This window comes from Mobula birostris, chromosome 5 (genome assembly GCF_030028105.1).
Source record: "Mobula birostris isolate sMobBir1 chromosome 5, sMobBir1.hap1, whole genome shotgun sequence".
Lineage (NCBI taxonomy): Eukaryota > Metazoa > Chordata > Chondrichthyes > Myliobatiformes > Myliobatidae > Mobula > Mobula birostris.
The window spans coordinates 2,246,892-2,270,105 of record NC_092374.1 but is presented as its reverse complement, the minus strand read 5'-3'; the positions used below and the strand labels follow the sequence as shown (position 1 = coordinate 2,270,105).

General features: G+C 48.8%; 1 protein-coding gene across 1 annotated transcript in view; it reads right to left on the bottom strand.

Moving 5' to 3' along the window:
• LOC140197493 (receptor-type tyrosine-protein phosphatase T-like) overlaps positions 1 to 23,214 on the bottom strand; it is a 79,440-nt gene that overhangs the window by 4,881 nt on the left and 51,345 nt on the right. The window contains exons 3-8 of the mRNA XM_072257474.1: positions 18,546 to 18,935; positions 16,347 to 16,444; positions 15,507 to 15,699; positions 9,353 to 9,452; positions 7,402 to 7,663; positions 1,797 to 1,836 (exon numbers count right to left, since the gene is read on the bottom strand). Coding sequence (XP_072113575.1) covers positions 1,797 to 1,836; positions 7,402 to 7,663; positions 9,353 to 9,452; positions 15,507 to 15,699; positions 16,347 to 16,444; positions 18,546 to 18,935 — 1,083 coding nt within the window. The remainder of the gene's footprint in view (positions 1 to 1,796; positions 1,837 to 7,401; positions 7,664 to 9,352; positions 9,453 to 15,506; positions 15,700 to 16,346; positions 16,445 to 18,545; positions 18,936 to 23,214) is intronic.

The following is a 23,214-nucleotide window of genomic DNA, read 5'->3' as shown; positions in this document are numbered from 1 at the left end:
CCTGGGGTGAAGGAGGCTGACAGGTGACCTGTATAAGTACACCAAGTTCTGAGAGGACAGCTTGTCAGAACTTGTTTTCATGGTGTCCAAAGCAGGTGAACGCAGTCTGACAGTGAGAAACGGAGGTTGAAAGGAGATCGGAGGGGGGAAGCTTTGCTTTACACATTTCTGGAATGCACTGCGGGAGGAAGTTGTGGAATCAGACACTATCACTACGTTTCAGACATTCAGACAAACCGGCAGGGCACAGGGGGCTCCAGACCTAATGCAGGCAGGTAGAATGAGTGTAGATGGGCAACAGATGTCAGCATGGACAGGATGGGCCGAAGGGCCTGTTTCTGTGCTGTACGTCGACACGATCCGAGTCAGAATGAGGTCTATTACCACTGGCAGATATCACGAGGTGTGTTGTCTTGCTGCAATATGACTAAATCTGGAGAAAACGCAATGTGCTGTGGGACATCAGGGAGTCAGACAGTATCTGTAGAGATGTTGGGGGAACTCAGGGTGAGACAGTATCTGTAGAGATGTTGGGGGAACTCAGGGTGAGACAGCATCTGTAAAGATGTTGGGGGAAACTCAGGGTCAGAGAATTTGTAGAGATGTTGGTGGAACTCAGGGTGAGACAGTAACTGTAGAGATGTTGGGGGAACTCAGGGTGAGACAGCATCTGTAAAGATGTTGGGGGAAACTCAGGGTCAGAGAATCTGTAGAGATATTGGGGGAACTCAGGGTGAGACAGTATCTGTAGAGATATTGGGGGAACTCAGGGTGAGACAGAATCTGTAGAGATGTTGGGGAATTCAGGGTCAGAGAATCTGTAGAGGTGTTGGGGAAGTCAGGCTCTGACAGCATCTGTAGAGATGTTGGAGGATTTTAGGGTCAGACAGGATCTGTAGAGATGTTTTGGGGACTGAGAGTCAGAGGATCTGTAGAAATGTTTTGGGTATCTCAGAGTCAGAAATATTCCAGACTAAGGACCTCGATTTTCATTTGCACCGACATCTCGTTCAATTGCTAATTCCACCCGCCCCCCCTGGATATTCGCTATAATTGTGTGGAGGAAGATTCCTCTGATGTGTGAATTTATAGAGTCAGGACCATTAAAAACCCTTCCCCCCAGCCCCCACCCACCTCTGTGGTCTTGATTCCACAACTCCCTGGGACATAGGAGCAGAATTAGGCCGTAGCGTCGAGACTGTTTTGCCATTCCATCATTTCTGATTTAATGATAAAACGATAAGGCCCATCGATTCTGCTCCACCATTCAATCCTGGCTGATTTATTACCCCTCTCAACCCCATTCTCCTGCCTTCTCCCCATAACCGTTGTTGCTGTAATCAAGTTTTTCTCTACCTGCACTGTAAATTTATCCAATCACTTGTCCCTCATGGCGTCCGCGGAAATGAATTTCACGGAATCACCACCCTCTAACTAAAGGAATTCCCCATCTCCGTTCGAAATGTGTGTTCCTCTTTTCCTCCGGATCTAGATTCCTAGACATCGCCTACTACTGGAAACATCCTCTCTGTCAAGCATTTCAATATTTGATAGGTTTCAATGAGAACCTCATTCTTCTAAACTCCAGCCAGTACAGCCTCATGCCTGATTGCACACTGTCAGCATCACTGACCTGCTCTCATCCGTGCCAGCTATCCTGGATATAACAGTGCTTTCTGCTCCCTCTCAGGTTTCATATTGTATTAACCACTGGAAACACCTGCTTTAAACAATCCCGTGCTGGGCTGTCTGCTGGGGTCAGTAACAGTGCGACAGCAGTCAGGGTTTGAACTTACCATAGAACGGTTCATAATACGCACACACAAACTTCACTTCCTGCAAAGAGAATTAACAGCCGCTGTTAGTAATCGAAGCTTTTCCATTCAGATGTATTTGCTCAGACAATGAGGTGCATTACTCTGCCATAAGCCCAGAACCCAGGTCAACGAGCAAGAAACAAGTGTTCAAATCCCACCAACAATTTCAACTCAGTGAGTGAGGTGAATCTTGGACAAAGGTCGATCCCGGTGACAGTGTTTGTGAAACTGCTGGGTTGTAGTAAACCCTCAACTGGCCACTATCGTCCTTCAGTGGCGGAACTCTGACCCCCCGGACACACTCTATCCTGTGTGTGAGTCTGTCCCCTCCAAACTGATCTGCAAACCCACTGTGACCATCACCATTACACCCAAAAGCACACAGGTCACCGTGACATAGAGTCACACATGACAGAGCCCCTCCCAGCCCGGTCTACAGCACCTCCTGGGTCTGCGTTTGAACTGCTGTCATGAGGTTTGGTATCAAGGGGTCCTGAAGAGACTCAAACTGAGTAATTTATCAAATGTCACCTGACAGCACCGCGAACAACGGCTTCCACCCGCTCTGACGATGGTTCACACAGTGATTGTACAATGGGTTTGTCCTTCAGTTTGTGAACGGGACAAGACTGGGCAGTTTGCACACTGTTGGGTCGATTCCTGTGTCGGAACTGTCCCGGAACAGATAGTTCTGGAGCACAGCTCGTCAGTACTGATGTGGGAACGCTCTCCATGGGTTCAGCTGGACCCTGAATCAGCTTTATTATCAGTGATTTGTGCAGCAGCACAGTTACAATTACATCACTGTAAATAACAAATAATCTCATCGTACAAGGAAAGGAATAATGAGACAGAGCGAGTCGGGGACCAGAGGACCCGGCCTCAGAACCGAGGGGCGGCCTTTTACAACGGAGATGAGGAGGAATTTTTTCAGCCAGAGAGTGGTGAATCTGTGGAATTCTTTGCCACAGGCAGCTGTGGAGGCCAAGTCTTTATGTATATTTAAGGCAGAGGTTGGTAGATTCTTGATTAGTCAAGGCATGAAGGATATGGGGAGAAGGCAGGAGGTTGGGGCTGAGAGGGAAATAGTCCGGTAATTCGGATCAGCAGTCGGTGTGAAGTTATTACGGATCGGGACATCGGTGTTCAGTACAATTCCGGTAATTCGGTACGTAGAGTCAGTATGGATAGAACTGAGAAATTCTAAGGATAGAAAGACCCTAATGGGACTTACCTACAGGCCCCCAAACAGTAGTCTGGATGTAGGGTGTAAGTTGAATCAAGAGTTAAAATTGGCATGTCGCAAAGGTAATGCTACAGTTGTTATGGGGGATTTCAACATGCAGGTAGACTGGAGGAATCAGGTTGGTACTGGACCCCAAGAAGGGGAGTTTGTGGAGTCCCTCCGAGATGGATTCTTAGAACAGCTTGGACTGGAGCCTACCGGAGAGAACGCAATTCTAGATTTAGTGTTGTGCAATGAACCGGATTTGATCTGGGACCTCGAGGTAAAGGAGCCATTAGGAGGTAGTGACCATAATATGATAAGTTTTAATCTACAATTTGAGAGGGAGAAGGGAAACTCAGAAGTGTCAGTATTACAGTTGAACAAAGGGAACTATGGTGCTATGAAGGAGGAGCTGGCCAAAGTTCAATGGAACAATACCCTAGCAGGGATGACAGTGGAACAGCAATGGCAAGTGTTTCTGGGAATAATGCGGAAGGTGCAGGATCAGTTCATTCCAAAGAGGAAGAAAGATCCTAAGGGGAGTAAGGGGAGGCAGTGGCTGACAAGGGAAGTAATGGACAGTATAAAAATAAAAGAGAAGACGTATAACATAGCAGACGAGTGGGAAGCTGGAGGATTGGGAAAATTTTAAAGAGCAACAAAGGTAACTAAAAAGGCAATACGTGGAGAAAAAATGAGGTACGAAGGTAAACTAGCCAAGAATATAAAGGAGGATAGTAAAAGCTTCTTTAAGTATGTGAAAAGGAAAAAAATAGTTAAGACTAAAATTGGGCCCTTGAAGACAGAAACTGGTGAATTTATTATGGGGAACAAGGAAATGGCAGATGAGTTGAACAGGTACTTTGGATCTGTCTTCACTAGGGAAGACACAAACAACCTCCCAGATGTAATAGTGGCCAAAGGACCTAGGGTAATGGATGAATTGAAGGAAATTTATATTAGGCAGGAAATGGTGTTGGATAGACCGTTGGGTCTGAAGGCTGATAAGTCCCCGGGACCTGATGGTCTGCATCCCAGGATACTTAAGGAGGTGGCTTTAGAAATCATGGATGCATTGGTAATCATTTTCCAATGTTCTATAGATTCAGGATCAGTTCCTGTGGATTGGAGGGTGGCTAGTGTTGTCCCTCTCTTCAAGAAGGGAGGAAGAGAGAAAACAGGGAATTATAGACCGGTTAGCCTGACATTGGTGGTGGGAAAGATGCTGGAGTCAATTGTAAAAGATGAAATTACGACACATCTGGCTAGCAGTAACAGGATTGGTCCGAGTCAGCATGGATTTACAAAGGGGAAATCGTGCTTGACTAATCTACTGGAATTTTTTGAGGATGTGATTATGAAAATGGACAAGGGAGAGCCAGTGGATGTAGTGTACCTGGACTTTCAGGAAAGCCTTGATAAAGTCCCACATAGGAGATTAGTGGGCAAAATTAGGGCACATGGTATTGGGGGCAGAGTACTGACATGGGTTGAAAATTGGCTGGCTGACAGAAAACAAAGAACAGTGATTAACAGGTCCCTTTCAGAATGGCAGGTGGTGACCAGTGGGGTACCGCAGGGTTCAGTGCTGGGACCGCAGCTGTTTACAATATACATTAATGATTTAGCTGAGGGAATTAAAAGTAACATTGGCAAATTCACCGATGACACAAAGCTGGGTGGCAGTGTGAAATGTGAGGAGGATGTTATGAGAATGCAGGGTGACTTGGACAGGCTGGGTGAGTGGGCAGATGCATGGCAGATGCAGTTTAATGTGGATAAATGTGAGGTTATCCACCTTGCTGGTAAGAACTGAAAGGCAGAATATTACGTAAATGGAGTCAAGTTTGGAAAAGGGGAAGTACAATGAGATCTAGGTGTTCTTGTACATCAGTCACTGAAAGGCAGTGAATGGCAGTGTTGGCTCGAAGGGCCGAATGGCCTACTCCTGCACCTATTGTCTATTGTTATTATGGATCGGGACACTGGTGTTCAGTCCAATTCCAACAAATGCTGTAAGTAAGTCTATACATTCTCCCGGTGACTGTGTGGGTTTCGTCCGGAAGATCCAGTTTCCTCCCATGGGCTGAAGACATACCGGTTAGGGTTGGTTGGTCAGTGTAAATTGTCCTGTGATTTGGAGAGGGTTAATTGGTGGGTTGCTGGGCAGCGCGTTTTGAAGGGCTGGAAGGGGCTGTTCAACGTTGCATCTCTAAATATATAAACAATCGAATAAACAAATAAACATAGTGAAAGAGAAATAACGTTCAGAAATGTGATGGCAGACAGGAAGAAGCTGTTCCAGAAACATTGACTGAGCTTCTTCAGGCCCCTGTACCTTCTTCCCCACTGGTTGAGACGTTCAAATATCAAATCTCGAGCTTAGAACGTGGAATACATGGAGCTTAGAAAAGTGTACGACTCTGGGTAACCCTCGGTTATTTCTAAGGTCAGGACATGTTCAGCACAGCTTTGTGGGCCGAAGGGCCTGTATTGTGCTGTCGGTTTTCTATGTTTCTATGTGTAAGGGGTTTCTTCTTTCATGTTACTGCGTAGGCTAATCAAAATGGCTGCTTTGTTATGTTAACTGTTGAGAAAGTTCTCTCGCTAGCAGCTTGTTTGGGTTATAGAGAGAGTTGTATTCAGTTGCTAACCAATTGGGATAGATATTATTCTTTCTTGTGTGTCTGTAAGCTATTGTGATGTGCGGGCTTTGGCGCAGAAGGCGCGATGGGGACAAAGACAGTGGACTCGATGCTGTAAACCAGCCGAATCTCGTGCGGGAGTCCGAGGTCCAGGGTCTTTGGCGAGGAGAGGGGACGAAGACAGACTCGTGTGGAGCGTCTGGTCGACCACTGTGGTTGGTCCCAGGTGGTGGGCCGAGGTGGTCAGAGGGGATCAGATGGTGAAAAGAGGACCATTACTAGATCTCCAACTGTTGTGCACAAAGAGGTTGAACTTTGATAAGTTTGGCGCCTTTTACTTTCCTTTTATATTTTATCTCTATTAATTATATAGTTCCAGTAATATCTATAAATTGTAATCATTTAATCGTATCTGGTGTATTGTCTGTTATTTGCCGGGGTGGGGTACATCACACAGCATCCACACAAACTTGATTACCCAGTTTGGCGGGGCCGAAGGCTGCTTCCCCTCGACGACAGCCAGTTGAGTGAGCCTGAGGCTTACCAGGGGGCTACATATATAAAATGGCCCATATTGTCAGGAATCATAAAGAAGCAGGTGATCTAAACGGTGAGAGATTGTAGATCTCTGAGACGCAGACAGACCTGGAGCCCCTGTGTGTGATTTACAGAAGCCGGAATCAGGTATACAGATAAGTCACCGATGGACTCTGAGCCTTTGGCCCAAAGTGCAGCTGAAGCAGTGACCTTGACATCTTTGAAGCAGAAGTGGTTAAATGAGGGGTGAGGGTTGCTGCCATAGAACAGACAACATTACACCACAGTACAGGCCCTTCGGCCCACAATGTTGTGCTGACCTTTTCAGCTGCTGTAAGATCAATGTAACCTTTTCCTCCTACACAGCCTCCATTTTCCCATCATCCACCGTGGACAGGACTGTGGAGTTGAGGCTACATTCACATCAGCCAAATAGACAGCGTGGTTTGAGAGACTGAGTGTCCCACAGCCACTCCTCACTCCGATTCTGACATTACTACTCCTATTTATAACCCCGCCAAGGACAGTCCCAAGCCTGGCTGTGAAAAGAGGAGGGTTGGGCAACTTCATCCTGTAAAGACCCAGAGCTACAAAGACCTCACCCCTGGGCTTAAACAAACAATCAAATACTCCTGCTTTCTCCTGGATGCTGCTGAGTGCTTTGAGGGTTGTTGGGGCTGCAGTAATCCGGCACGGGGTGGCAGTCTGTGATGCCGTGTCATTTCCTACAGGACACCTGTCTCCAGTATTTATGAGGCAGATTCTTGGACGTTCTGCCCAACTGTGGATGCTGATCTGTGGAGCTGGTAACGCTGTTCGCTGTCCAGGGAAGGTGGTTGGACACGGTCCTGTTGGAGATGGTCTTCAGGGAACACACCTGTCACGGACCTGCTCATGCCTGTGTTGTCGGCAGTCACAGGGACCACCTGCTGAGGGGTTCTGATGGAAGTGGAGACGGTGCCAACATCAGTCACCATCCCAGTACTGGGGGAGGGAAGGTCATTGATGTAGCGGCTGGGGACGGTCGGACACAGGACACTGTCATGTCGGACCCACGTCCACCTTCCTTTCCAAGCTGTGACTCCAGGCACTGATGCCCACTGACCTGATTACCAGGACTCCTGGATACAAGAGCGAACAGCGCACAAGATGGCGGCAGGTGACGCACACTCACCGGACTCCAGTCACTGACGACTCGCAACGTGACTGTGTATTGCTGGTCAGGCTCCAGACGTCTGTTCCAGAAGTTGCCAATGGTCTGATTATCTCCGATGGTCAACGTCATTGTTCCAGAGACGTTGGCAGTGGGAATGCGCAGACTGATGTAGTCCTCGAATGGATGCTTCACTTGGAATGCAAGCAGATGCCTATTCTGACACAAACTTTCCCGTTCTGAACGTGAATAACTTGTCGGCGAAACAATCACCTCGTAAAATCTGCACCGGTGACAACAGAGGCAGAGTGAGGTGGGGGGGGGCGGAGAGAGTGGGGGGAGACGGAGGGAGTGGGGGGGACAGAGGGAGTGGGGAAAGGTTGAGAGTCGAGGGATGTGGAAAGAGTAGGGAGGGGGAGGAGACTCAAGGGTAGATGAGCACGGATGAAGAGAAGGGAAGGTAGGAGGGACTGCAGATGGAAAGGAAGAGGGATTGTGGGGGGAGATGGAGGGACTGTGGGAGAGGGGGAAGGACCGTGGGGGAGGGGGAGGGACTGAGGAGGAATGTGAGGGACCGTGGGGGAGGAGGGGACCATGGGGGGAGGGGCAGGGACTGTGGGGGAGGAGGGAAGGGACTGTGGGGAAGGGGGAGGGACTGTAGGGGGAGGAGGGGGAGGAACTGTAGGGGGAGGAGGGGGAGGAACTGTAGGGGGAGGAGCGGGAAGGGATCGTGGAGGAGGAGGGGGAGGGACCGTGGGGGGAGGAGGGGGAGGGACTGTAGGGGGAGGAGGGGGAAGGGACTGTGGGGAGGAGGGGGAGGGACCGTGGGGGAAGGGGGAGGGACTGAGGAGGAAAAGTGGGAGGGTCCGTGTGGGGGGAGGGGGAGGGACCGTGGGGGGAAGGGGGAGGGGCCGTGGGGGAGGAGGGGGAGGGACTGTGGGGGAGGAGGGGGAGGGACTGTGGGGGAGGGGGAGGGACCGTGGGGGAGGGGGAGGGAATGAGGAGGAAAAGTGGGAGGGTCCATGTGGGGGGAGGGAGAGGGACCGTGGGGAGGGGGAGGGACTGTGGGGGGAGGGGGAGGGACTGTGGGGGAGGAGGAGGGACGGTGGGGGGAAGGGGGAGGGGCCGTGGGGAGGTGCGGAGGGACTGTGGGGAGGGGATGAGGGACTGTAGGGAGAGGAGGGGGAGGGACTGTGGGGGGAGGGGGAGGGACGGTGGGGGAGGGGGAGGGACGGTGGGGGGAAAGGGGAGGGGCCGTGGGGAGGTGGGGAGGGACTGTGGGGAGGTGGTGAGGGACTGTAGGGAGAGGAGGGGGAGGGACGGTGGGGGGAAAGGGGAGGGGCCGTGGGGAGGTGGGGAGGGACTGTGGGGAGGTGGTGAGGGACTGTAGGGAGAGGAGGGGGAGGGACTGTGGGGGAGGGGGAGGGACCGTGGGGAGGGGGAGGGACTGTAGGGGAGGGGGAGGGACTGTAGGGAGAGGAGGGGGAGGGACTGTAGGGAGAGGAGGGGGAGGGACTGTGGGGGGAGGGGGAGGGACTGTGGAGGAGGGGGAGGGACGGTGGGGGGAAGGGTGAGGGACTGTAGGGAGGTGGGGAGGGACTGTGGGGGGAGGGGGAGGGACTGTAGGGAGAGGAGGGGGAGGGTCCGTGGGGGAGGAGGGGGAGGGACTGTGGGGGGAAGGGGGAGGGACTGTGGGGAGAGGAGGGGGAGGGACTGTGGGGGAGGGGGGAGGGACTGTGGGGGAGGGGGAGGGACCGTGGGGAGGGGGAGGGACTGTAGGGAGGTGGGGAGGGACTGTGGGGGGAGGGGGAGGGACTGTAGGGAGAGGAGGGGGAGGGACTGTGGGGAGGTGGGGCGGGACTGTGGGGGAGGGGGAGGGACTGTGGGGGAGGGGGAGGGACCGTGGGGGAGGGGGAGGGAGCGCGGAGGAAAGGCGGAGGGGTGGATGATGAAGGAGAGAAGCAATACTCACGACACTGCAGTGCATTCTCTGTGTGAGTGTGTGAACCGGATACGAGCCGTCGAGCCAGTGATTTCTGAAACACGACTCTGAATTTCGGGAGCAAACGGTTCTGCAGGAAAAGATTGTGGTAAACGTGCCGGGCAGTGAACAAAGACAAACAAACTGCCTGAACCAGCTCGTCACTAACCACCATTTCACATTGCCTGTTGGTTTTCAACACAAGACCTTCTGGTCACTAAAAGGAGGAGACATTAGGCCTCTCACAGGGCGTAAACTGGATAAATCCCCAGGGCCTGACGTGCCCCAGGCTGCCGTGAGTTGAAAAGGGAAGGGTTTGCTCAGACAGAGACACAAGTTTCAAATCGCAGCCGAGGTGCCAGATGATGGCAGAAAAGCAATTGCGGTAGAAATTATGGGGTCACAGAAAAGTACAGCACAGAAACAGGCCCTTTGGCCCATCTAGTCCATGCCAAACCATTTAAACTGCCTACTCCCATCACCATTTAAAACTCTTTAAATGTGAGACAATTTTGCTGAATTACCTTCAGAGGCCCCACAAAAATGCACACCAATGTCAAGGGGACTTGCAACTTTTGCAGCGTTTAGGAAAGAGGATTACAATTATCTAAGAAAAAAAAGCAAAGTGCTTTACTGTCGAAGGATTCCTGTTAAAGTTTGATTTAATGCTTGGTCTTTTCAGAAAGCTGAACAGATATAAATATATAAAATCATATGAAATCTGTGCAAGACGTGTTCTTTAATGCAAAAGAATGTGCTTATTTCCAAAGACAGACACAGGGTGCGAGTTTGGGATTCCCTGACTAGCCGGTACCTTAGCTCAAGATGGATAAACGTGACGGGAACATAACGATCAGCAGAACGCTACGAGATCTCGGCTGTCAGAGGCTGGAGCTCAGTTCCATCTCTATCTGTGACAAAGTTTCTATATTCTTCCTTGTGCACATGATTTTCCTCGATGGGCTCTGGTTTCCTCCCACAGTCCAAAGACCCAACACCATCAGATATAGGAACAGAATTAGGCCATTCGGCCCATTGAATCTCCTCCACCATTTGATCATGGCTGACCCACTTCCCTCTCAACCCCAATCTCCTGCTTTCTTCCCGTAATCTTTCACATCTTGACATGAAGAATCTATTGACCTCTGTCTTAAATGCATCCAGTGACCTGTCCTCCACAGCCACTTGTGGCAGTAAATTACACAGATTCACCACCCTTGGGTTTATGAAATTTTCCTCATCTCTATTCCACTATTCTGATATTGTGCTCTCTGTTCCCAGACTCCTCCGCTACTGGAAACATCCTCTCCTGTTCCACTCAATCCGGTCCTTTCCACATTCGACAGGTTCCAATGAGATCCCCACTCACTCTTTGAAATTCCAGTGAGTACAGGCCCAGATCTGTCAAACATACCTCATGGGATAAGCCTTTCAATCCCAGGATCCATTTTGCTAACCTCCTTTGAACCCTCTCCAATGTCAGCACATAATTTTTTAGCGCAAACAACAGGAATTCTGCAGATGCTGGAAATTCAAGCAACACACATCAAAGTTGCTGGTGAACGCAGCAGGCCAGGCAGCATCTCTAGGAAGAGGTACAGTCAACATTTCAGGCCGAGACCCTTCGTCAGGACTAACTGAAGGAAGAGTGAGTAAGAGATTTGAAAGTGGGAGGTGGAGGGGGAGATCCAAAATGATAGGAGAAGACAGGGGGGGGAGGGATGGAGCCAAGAGCTGGACAGGTGATTGGCAAAAGGGATACGAGAGGATCATGGGACAGGAGGCCCAGGGAGAAAGAAAAGGGGGAGGGACCCAGAGGATGGGCAAGGGGTATAGTCAGAGGGACACACATTTTATACACACATTCTTTCTCTTACTCTCCTTTTACTCCCTCTGTCCCTCTGAATATACCCCTTGCCCATCCTCTGGTTTCCGCCCCACCGTCTTTCTCCCTGGACCTCCTGTCCCATGATCCTCTCGTATCCCTTTTGCCTATCACCTGTCCAGCTCTTGGCTCCATCCCTCCCCCTCCTGTCTTCTCCTATCATTTTGGATCTCCCCCTCCCCCTCCAACTTTCAAATCCCTTACTCACTCTTCCTTCAGTTAGTCCTGACGAAGGGTCTTGGCCTGAAACGTCGACTGTACCTCTTCCTAGAGATGCTGCCTGGCCTGCTGCGTTCACCAGCAACTTTGACGTGTGTTACATAATTTTTCAGATTAGGAGCCCGAAGCAGCTCACAATACTTCAAGTGAGCCTCCCCGATAACTTATAAAGCCTCAGCACCACACCCTTGCTTTTACATTCTCGTCCTCTCGAAATGAATGCCAACATCACTGACTTAACTTGCAAGTTAACCTTTAGGGAATCGTCACAACGACTCCCAAATCCATTTGCACCTTCTCCCTGTTTAGAAAATAGTCTATGCTTTTATTCTCTTTACCAAAGTGCATGACATACACTTCCCAATACAATTCCATTTCCCATTTCCTTGCCCATCCTCCTAATCTGTTTAAATCCTCTGCAGCCTCCCTGTTTCCTCACCACTACCTGCCCCTCCACCTATCTTCATATCATCCGCAAACTTGGCCACAAAGCCATCAATTCCGTCATCCAAATCATTGACATATAATGTAAAAAGAATCGGTCCCAACACAGACCCCTGTGGAACACCACTCGTCACCAGCAGTCAATCAGAAAGGTTCCCTTTATTGCCACTCTTCACCTTCTGCCAATCAGCTACTGCTTTATCTATGCTGGAATCTTTCCTGTAATACCATGGGCTCGTAGATTGTAAAGCAGCCTCATGCGTGACGTCTTGTCAAAGGCCTTCTGAAAATCCAAATATTCTGCATGATTCTGCTTTGTCTATCCTGTTTGTTATTTCCTCAAGGATTTCCAACAGATTTGTCAGCAATATTTTCCCTTGAGAAAACCACACTGACTTTGGCCCATTTCACGTCGTGCTTCCAAGTACCCTGAAACCACGTCCCTAACGATTGATTCCAACATCTTCCCAACCACCTGAGGTCAGAGTAACTGGCCTGTAATTTCCTTTCTTCGACTCTCTCCTTTCTTCAAGAGTGGAGTGACGTTTGCAGTTTTCCAGTCCTCCTGAACCATTCCAGATTCTAGTGATTCATGAAAGATGATTACAAATGCCTCCACAATCTCTTCAAGTACATCTTACAGAATCCTGGGGTGTCTACTATCTGGTCCAGGTGACTTCAGACCTTTCAGTTTCTCTAGAACCTTCTCCCTAGTTATAGTAACCGCACTCGCTTCAGCCCCCTGACACTCTTGAACTTCCACCATACTGCTGGTGTCCTCCATAGTGAAGATTAATGCAAAATACTTACTCAGTTCCCCCACTATTTCCTTGTCCCCCATTTCTACCTCTCCAGCATCATTATCCAGTAGTCTGATATCTACTCTCGCCTCTCCTTTACTGGGATCAGTAATCATGGGCACGTTGAGTGTTCTGGGGTAGGTAACCATGGGACCATGAATGATCTGGGATAGGTAACCACGGGCAACATGAGTTTTCTGGGGTAGGTAACCACGGGCAACATGAGTGTTCTGGGATAGATAACCATGCGCACCATAAATGTCTGGGTGGGTGTTATGTACCCCCGGGGTTCCTTCTTGCTGTGAACTGTAACTTTAAGGCACAAGAAAGAACTGAGACTAACTTTTGGATTCTGCTGAGAGAGAGAGGGGTAGGGTCTGTCTTTCAGCTCATGTTTACACTTTTACAAGGACACTGACTACTGCTGTCAGCTTCTGGGTTGCCATGGAAAGAGAAAGAAAGAGAGAGAGAGAGAGAGAGAGAGAGAGAGAGAGAGAGGGGGGGGAGAGGTGGAGCTATTTGATGGACTATCGATGTTATGGTTTCTCTGCAGCTGTTTTGAACATACAAGGACACACAGACACCTTGTTATTAAGAGAGAGAGAGGTGAAGACTGCTTGGAGATGTTGTACTGGTTTCTCTGCAGCGTGTTTACACTTTGCAAGGACACTGCCAGCTACTGTGCTCCGGCAGAGCGAGAAGGGAGGAGCTACTTGATGGACAGCTGGTGAGATAAATAGAAGGTCAGCTGATAGACTCACAGACACATGGTTTTGGACACTGGATGAGCTTTGTTGTGCCACAGAAAGGTGGATGTTTGGAGGATTGGTCAGGTGAATCGATCAGTGGCTCTCACAGTGTGGAAAAGGTGTGACTGGTGGGGAGTTTTTCATGTGTTCAACCGTCGCCTGGGTTGATAACTCCAGCACAGAAGATGTTCTCCTTTTTGTGGTCACACTCGGTGACCTTAAAGGAAGAGAAGGGGGAGAGGAAGGTTTGAAACAGAAGAAACCTAGTGACAAAAAGGTCACTGTTTGGACTCTCTCTCTCTAAGTAGCCCGTAATGGTGAGTTTGATTCCACTCGAATACAAAGATGTGACTGTCACATAGTTAATCCACAAGAGCGGGTTCTCTGGTGAGGGGAGTACCTTTGTGAATATCACTTATGTGTTACCCTTGTTTGGGTGTGGTAGTTCACTGAAGAAAGGCACCCCTATGGCAAATCACTGTTGGAGTTATTTTGTATGTCGTGGAACTGGATAAGTGGCTATCACGTTGTGTGTTTGGGGTTGGTTCCCTTGAAGAGGGTCCCCTTAGTGATAAGCTACTGTTGGTGGATTCTGTTGGAGTATCCTGTGGCCACCACTTTGGAATGACCCGGAGCTGAATTCGGGTGTGGTACCACTGGTGTTGAAAGGATATTCGTTGAAAATCGCTGTTGGTGATATTTCGTGTGTGGAGTGGAACAACTTCGGAGATAAAAACCTACTACTATTGTTATTTTGTATTGCTGTCATGGAATCTGTGGAATATCGATGTATTTGCCTTTTCTCGACATTTACCCTGGATTACAAATATCTCTCTCTCTCTCCCCATCACTGCTCGACTCGATACCTCGAACTGAACTGAACTTTACCCATCACCGTAAGACTGTATCTATTTACCCCTTGGCTTGAAGAAGCTTGTTTTCTATATTTCCACACTTATAATCTTTGCTAACCTGTTTGATATATCTGAATTCATATTATTGTATTGCGTAGTTACTAATAAATAGTATTAGTTAATTAGCAATACCAGACTCCGAAGTGTTTTCTATTTCTGCTGGTTCATTAATCCGTCATGTGGTACGTGATGGTGGGTAACCATGGGCAACATGAGTGGTCTGGGATAGGTAACCACGGGTAACATGACGGTTTTGGGATCGGTAACCATGGGCACCATGAGTGTCTGGGTGGGTAACTATGGGCACAGTGAGTGTTCTGGGATAGGTAACCATGGGCACATGAGTGTTCTGGGATAGGCAACCATGGGCAACACGAGTATTCTGGGACAGGTAACCATGGGTACCATGTGGGTTCTGGATAAGTAACCATTGGCACCGTGAATGTTCTGGGATAGGTAACCATGGGCACCATGAGTGTTCTGGAATAGGTAACCACAGACACCATGAGTGTTCTGGGATAGGCAACCATGGGCAACACAAGTATTCTGGGACAGGTAACCATAGGTACCATGTGGGTTCTGGGATAGGTAACCATCGACATCATGAGTGTTCTGGGATAGGTAACCATGGGCACTGTGAGTGTTCTGGGATAGGTAACCATGGCAACATGAGTGTTTTGGGATCGGTAACCATGGGCACTGTGAGTATTCTGGGATAGGTAACCTTGGGCACCGTGAGTGTTCTGGGATAGGTAACCATGGCAACATGAGTGTTTTGGGATCGGTAACCATGGGCACTGTGAGTATTCTGGGATAGGTAACCTTGGGCACAGTGAGTGTTCTGGGATAGGTAACCATGGCAACATGAGTGTTTTGGGATCGGTAACCATGGGCACTGTGAGTGTTCTGGGATAGGTAACCATGGGCACCATGAGTGTTCTGGGATAGGTAACCATGGGCACCGTGAGTGTTCTGGGATAGGGAACCATGGGCACCGTGAGTGTTCTGGGATAGGGAACCATGGGCACCGTGAGTGTTCTGGGATAGGGAGCCATGGCAACATTAGTGTTTTGGGATAGGGAACCATGGGCACCGTGAGTGCTCTGGGATAGGGAACCATGAATACAGTCTGACCTTTTGCTGCAGTTGTCCTTATCACTTCTTCTTTATTCCCCAAGCCCACCGAGCTGTCAGCTTGCAGAGTAATGGTGTATTTCGTTGCACATATGAAGGTGTAATTTTTTAGCTGTGTTGTACTGGTATCGAAAGTGAACACATGTTCAGAAGGGAATGAGGCGTCGTGGGCTCTCGATCCAACAATGGTTATCTGCAGGCAGAAAAGGAGAACATGAGGTCTGTTAGCACTCGACTGGACTGAGTGGGGAGAGTAAGCAGGGAGACAACGGGGAGATGGAGACAGAAGGGGTTCGGGAAGGGAGAGAGAGGGGACAAGAGGTTTAGAGGGAGGGTAATGGAGGGACAGGGGTACAGATAGGGTTGATGAGGAGATTAGATTGGGTAAGCTTTACGTGTCACATGTATTTAAAGCAGGCATCATTTGCATCAAATCCAATCAGCAAGGATGTGCTGGGGCAGCCCGCAAGTGGCACCATCTTTCCAGCGCCAACATGGCATGTTCACAGCTGACTAACTCTAACCTCGTGTCTTGGAAAGCGGGAGGAAACGGGAGCACCCTATGGAACCCATGTGGTGACAGGGGAACGTACAAATCCCACACAGGCAGTGGCCGGAATTGAACCCGGATCTCACAGTCGGCACTGTGAAGAATGGTACTGACCGTACCGAGAGAGCAACAGGGCACAGAGGGGCTGAGACCAGGGTGGGTGGGGAGCAGAGAGAGGATGCAGGAACAACATGGGGACATGTGTTGGAGAGACCAGGAGAGTGCTGGAAGCAGACAGAGAGGGAGGGAGGGAGATGGACAAGGAGGGGAGACAGAGGGTCTCAACGTACCTGAGAACCAAGGACTTGAGCACGGCATGAATTCGGTAGATCCCAGCTAATCCTCCCCTCGACCACGTCCACTTCCAGCAACCAGGGTTTGTCAGGCACTGGGATATGAGAGAGTGGGAGAGAATGTGAAAGAGAGTGTGTGTGTGTGTGTGTGTGTGTGTGTGCGTGTGTGAGAGAGAGAGAGAGAGAGAGAGAATATGAATGAATGAGAATGAGAATGAGTGAGTAGGGGGAGAGAGCGATATCAGTGAGGTCGGTTCACACAGCAGACAATGCCGACAGAGGTCTTTTACATATCATAACTGTACTCACTTTCTCTGGCAGCTCATTCTTACACTCACGACCCTCGGCCCTTCTTAAATATGTCCTTTCTCACTTTAAAGCTGTGCCCTCATTTTAGACTCCCTACCCTGGGCAGGCTTTCACCTGTTTTATGCCCCTCATAATTTATCCCTTTCTATAAGCTCACCCCTCAGCCTCTGACACTCCAGGGAAAAGAGTTCGAACCCGCCCAGTCTCTCCTTACAACCCAAACTCAAAATCCCAGTAACCTGCCCATAAATCTTCTCTGCACTCCCGCTAGTTTAATGACACCTTCCTATAGCAGGGTGAGCACAGCCGTGTGCAGTATTAAATGTGGCCATAACACTATCTGTACACTCCATCACTCAGTATTCAGATCCAAAACCACCCAGTCTATCTGTCACCGCTCCATGTTAGCTGTGTCCTACTGCCTTGTCTTCATCACTTTTCTCAGTTACCTCTCAAAAAATTCAATCTGACAGCATCTCCTTGCTCAAAACCGTGTTGACCATCCCAATCAGTCTCTGCCTTTCCAAATGAACATAAATCCTGTCTCTTGGAATAGTTTTCAATTATTTCCCTCTACAAGACAGCCTCGCTCTCTTGTAGTTTCCTGGCTTATTCCTACCGCCGTGTTTGAACAAGGGAGCAGTGCTAACTATTCTCCAATCTTCACATTCCTCACCTGTGGTTAACTAAGATGCAAAGATCTGCATCAGAGACACAGCAATCTCCTCCCTACCGTCCCATAGCATCCCGTCAAGCCGTGGGGATGTATCCACCCTGTCTCTAATACTTCCTTCGTCAAAACACAGACGTGTTCCGCAATAAACCCACACCATCATTCAAAGTTCAAAGTACAGTTATTATCAAACTATGCATCCATTATGCAGCCTTGAAATTCATCTCTTTACGGAAAGCCACAAAGCACAGAAACCTCAAAAGACCCATTTTGAAAAATGAAGACTGTCAAACACTGTGTAGGAATTCTTCTTAATCCCGCTAGGCACCTCTTCCTTATCCCGCTAGCCACCTCTTCCTTATCCCTCAACTGCTTTCTCAAGTTCTCTTCTCCGACCCCTACAGGGTCTCACTGCAAACCAAATGCTGAGAGTTGACACTTTTGTTTTTCCCTCTTACCCGAGTGGACCCTCACAATCTCGGCTGCGAACATCTCTCTCCTCTCTGATGATGTCTCCTCCCAATCTACACTGCCACGTCCAGCCTTACACTGGCGAAATCAGCCCTCCCCAGTTTAAGACGTGAACTCTAGAACCAACGTTCTCTTTTTCCGTGACTACCTTCGATCTGACTGAACTGAGGAAGAGTCAAATCAAAGTGTTGACTGTTCATTTCCCTCTGCAAATGCTGCCTACACGTTGAGTTCTTGCAGCATTTAGTTTTAAGCTCCAGACTGCAAACTCTGCAGTTTCTTGTCTCTGCATCTTACTGAACAATGTTCACTGTTCCCAAAGGGTCACTTCCACACTTGGCCATTCTCATACCCCAGGATAAGGTTGCGTACAACCTCTTTCCGAGTAGGACTCCCTACATACTGCTTTAAATACCCTCTTGAAGATAATCCACCTTCTCAGGGGCAGCTAAATATGGGCAATGAATGCTGGCCTTGCTAACAGGGCCTGGATTTCAATATTGAATTGGACGGCCACCTCTGCATTTCTATCAGCCTCCTCCCCGGTTCCAGCAATAGCCACTTCCAGCTCCTGTCCTGTCCCGTCCCACAGCCCACGTCCTCTGTGACCTTCCCCAGCACTGGGCGCAAACACACAGTAGCTGGAGAACCGTTACCCCTCCCCACACGGAGCAACCCCAGTGCCTGAGCAGCCTGGCTCATGAATGGTGACACCTTGATGTCGTTTCAATCCCCTTCCTCACCTGCTTGGCTGGTGTTTACCCTCGATGTGTGAAGTGGTTTCTCAAAAGTTTGCATCTGTCTTTGGCCCCTGGTGTCCATAGGGCTGAATCCAAATCCAGGGCTGCCAGAGCTGGGAAGAGAGTAACTCACAAAGAGCTGGATGTCGTACCGGGAGAACGGCCTGAGATTTTGGCAGGTCCAGTTATGCAGAGCCGAGCTACAGTAGGGATGACTTTGGCTGATGACCTCCGGGCCTGATTTACAGCGTGAATTGTGACTCTCATACCATTTACAGCGAAGCCAGACATTCAGTTTGGCAGCACTGCTGTTGGGACAGTATTCAAAGCGACCCGACAGGGTGATGCTGTCCGCTGGGGTAGAAACATTTACCACGTTGAATGGTGGCAGTTCTGTAAAAGGCAAAATTCACTCAATGAGCTTGGGACACGTCTGACCCCAGAAACACCGACAGGCGCGGTAAGATCCCAGAAACACCGAGAGGAGCGGTCCGATCCCAGAAACACCGTGAGGTGCGTTCCGATCCCAGAAACACCGAGAAGAGTGATTCGATCCCAGAAACACCGAGAGGCGCGGTCCAATCCCAGAAACACCGTGAGCTGCAGTCCGATCCCAAAATGATCGAGAGACGCAGTCCGATCCCAGAAACACTGTGAATCACGGTCCGATCCCATAAATACCAAGAGGCGCGGTCCGATCTCACAAACACTGAGAGGTATCAGAAGGTGTTGAAATATTCTAGATAGATCTAAGGAGTTGCAAGGGTAAGAAGACCCCGATGGGAGTTGTATACGGACCCCAAAAAGTAGCAAGGATGTGGTCTGCAAATTACAATGGAGGATAGAAATACATGGCAACAAGGCAATGTTCCAATACTCACAGGCCATTACAATATGCAGGAAGATTAGGACATTCAAGTTGGTGCCAGATTCCAGGAAGGGGGAAATCAAGAGTGCCAATGAGATGGCTTTATAGAGCAGCTTGTTGTTCAGCCCTGCAGAACAGCTATTCTGGATTGGATGTTGTGCAATGAACCAGAATTCATAAGAGGCCCTCAGGGTAAAAGAACCCTGGGTCAATATGATTGAACTCGCACTGAAATTTGAGAAGGAGAAGCTAAGGTCAGATGTATCAGTATTACGGTGGAGTAAAGGGAATTACAGTGACACAAGAGAGGAGACGGCCAGAATTGATTGGAAAAGAACACTGGCAGGGATGACGGAAGAGCGACAATGGATGGGGTGGAGTTGGTTAGGTGTGTTCAGGAAGGTTTCCTGACACAATATGTAGATAAACCTACAAGAGGAGAAGCTGTACTTGATCTGGTGTTGGGAAATGAACCTGGTCAGTGTCAGGTCTCTCAGTGGGAGAGCATTTTGGAGATTGTGATCACAATTCTATCTCCTTTACTGTAGCATTGGAAAGGGATAGGAACAGACGAGTTAGGAAAACGTTTAATTGGAGTAAGGGGAAATGTGACGCTATCAGGCAGGGACTTGGAAGCATAAATTGGGAACAGATGTTCTCAGGGAAATGTACAGCAGAAATGTGGCAAATGTTTGGGGAATATTTGCATGGAGTTCTGCATAGGTACATTCCAATGAGACAGGGAAAGATGGTAGGGTACAGGAACCGTGGTGTACAAAGGCTGTTGTAAATCTAGTCAAGAAGAAAAGACACGCTTACAAAAGACTCAAAAAACTAGGTAATGGTAGAGATCTAGAATATTATAAGGCGAACAGGAAGGAGCTTAAGGATGAAATTAGGAGAGCCAGAAGGGGCCGTGAGAAGGCCTTGGCGAGCAGGATTAAGGAAAACTGCAAGGCATTCTACAAGTATGTGAAGAGCAAGAGGATAAGATGTGAGAGAACAGGACCAATCAAGTGTGACAGTGGAAAAGTGTGCATGGAACCGGAGCAGATAGCAGAGGTACTTAATGAATACTTTGCTTCAGTATTCACTACGGAAAAGGATCTTGACGATTGTAGGGATGACTTACAGTGGACTGAAAAGCTTGAGCATGTAGATATTAAGAAAGATGATGTGCTGGAGCTTTTGGAAAGCATCAAGTTGGATAAGTCATTGGGACCGGACGAGACGTACCCCAGATTATAATGGCAGGTGAGGGAGGAGATTGCTGAGCCTCTGGCAATGATCTTTGCATCATCAATGGGGATGGGAGAGGTTCCAGAGGATTGGAGGGTTGCGGATGTTGTTCCTTATTCAAGAAAGAGAGTAGGGATAGCCCAGGAAATTATAGACCAGTGAGCCTTACTTCAGTGGTTGGTAAATTGATGGAAAAGATCCTGAGAGGCAGGATTTATGAGCATTTGGAGAGGCATAATATGATTAGGAATAGTCAGCATGTCTTTGTGGAAGGCAGGTCGTGCCTTACGAGCCTGATTGAATTTTTTGCGAATGTGACTAAACACATTGATGAAGGTAGAGCAGTAGATGTAGTGTATATGGATTTCAGCAAGACATTTGATAAGGTACCCCATGCCAGGCTTATTGAGAAAGTACGGAGGCATGGAATCCAAGGGGACATTGCTTTGTGGATCCAGAACTGGCTTGCCCACAGAAGGCAAAGTGTGGTTGTAGATGGGTCATATTCTGCATGGAGGTCAGTGACCAGTGGTGTGCCTCAGGGATCTGTTCTGGGACCCCTTCTCTTCGTGATTTTTATAAATGACCTGGATGAGGAAGTGGAGGGATGAGTTAATAAATTTGCTGATGACACAAAGGTTGGGGGTGTTGTGGATAGTGTGGAGGGCTGTCAGAGGTTACAGCGGGACATTGATACAATACAAAACTGGGCTGAGAAGTGGCAGATGGAGTTCAACCCAGATATAGTATGTTCAAGGTTCAGCCCAGATAGGGTAGGTCAAGTACGATGGCAGAATATAGTATTAATGGTAAGACTCTAAGCAGTGTGGAGGATCAGAGTGATCTTGGGGTCTGAGTCCATAGGACACTCAAAGCAGCTATGCAGGTTGACTCTGTGGTTAAGAAGGGATACGGTGCATTGGCTTTCATCAATCGTGGAATTGAGTTTAGGAACCGAGAGTTAATGTTGCAGTTGTATAAGACCCTGGTCAGACCCCACTTGGAGTACTGTGCTCAGTTCTGGTCACCTCACTACAGGAAGGATGTGGAAACCATAGAAAGGGTGCAGAGGAGATTTACAAGGATGTTGCCTGGATTGGGGAGCATGACTTATGAGAATAGGTTGAGTGAACTCGGTCTTTTCCCCTGGAGCGATGGAGGATGAGAGGTGACCTGATAGAGGTGTATAAGATGATGAGAGGCATTAATCGTGTGGCTAGTCAGAGGCTTTTTCCCAGGGCTGAATTGGCTAATGTAACATGCTGTAGGATATGACTGCTGTGTAACATGCTGTCAGGCTTTGTGTCTTTTGCCGGGGAGAGATGAGGAGAGAAGACGGAAATGGAGAGAGCTGGTTGACCGCCGTATGTGGTGCAATTGGAGTGAGGGTCCGAAGGTCAGCGACAATCGGAGGAGGTCAATGGTGGGCAATCAGCTTGTCAGTGAGCTCCAGCATTGTGTAATAGACTGTTTCATAAGATTGAGCCCTTTTTCATTTTTTATCCTCGTTTTCTTCAACAGCCATACAGTCAAAGTAAGAATTATAAATCTTAATCCTTTAATCACATATTATGTACTGTTTGTTATTTCAGGACACTGATTTGTAACAGGGGACACATCGCACAGCACCCACCCAAACGAGATTTCTTAAGTTTGGCTGGGCCGAAGCGAGAGTTACAATTTTGGGGGCTCAAACGGGATTAATTCCGTTGGATTCTGTCTGGTTACCCTGAGCAAAGAACCAATGGGGCAGATATTTGTACTCTGGATGAATTGTTAATTCCACTGTTAAGTATTGTTGAAGTTGCGATTGTGGGTGGAGGTTTGATAAAATGGCTGGTGCAGCTCTCGTTTTAATGCAGACCAGCGCCGAGGTAGCGGTAGCTGGGGCGAAGATTTCAAAGACAGGGTTCTCTCATTTCTGAAGAGTGAGGAGAAAGAGTGGTTGGATTTGGAATGTCTAATTAGTCCACGTCCCCCGGTGAAGAGTGACAATTCTGGGTTAGTATCGGCCCTTCTCTGGTGAATAAATTGAAAACTCAGATTCAAAGTCCCAGCTGTGGCAGGCTCCGCCTATTCTCTGGAATTATGCCCACCCCTAAGGGGGGGGGAGGAGGATGAGACTTGGGTGGAGAGGACCTCTCAGTTGTTAGATGAGTGGCAGAACTCTGATGATGAAAAGTGACCGAGATTGGTTGAAAGTTTGAATGGGCAGGCCGCTGACGTTGTGAGAGCTGTCAGGTTGAAATATCTGACAGCTGTAAATTATCTGCAAGCACTGGACAATGCTTTAGGCCTGTCTGGAAGCCCAGTGGATCTCCTAGTGGGGTTTCAGAACATGCGTCAGGCAAAGGGGGAGAAGGGGGCTTTCTGCTTTTATTTTTTGGCTAGAGAGGCAGCTCAATGGCTCACAGCACAGAGGGGTCATTCAGGTGGCTGAGGTGGATCAGTTAAGAATGGATCAGGTAGCCAGGGGTGCCCAGTTCCATGACCTGATTGCTTGGGGTCTCTAACAGTCTCATAAGATGCATCACCCCGCCTCCCCATCTTTTGTTGAGCTGATCA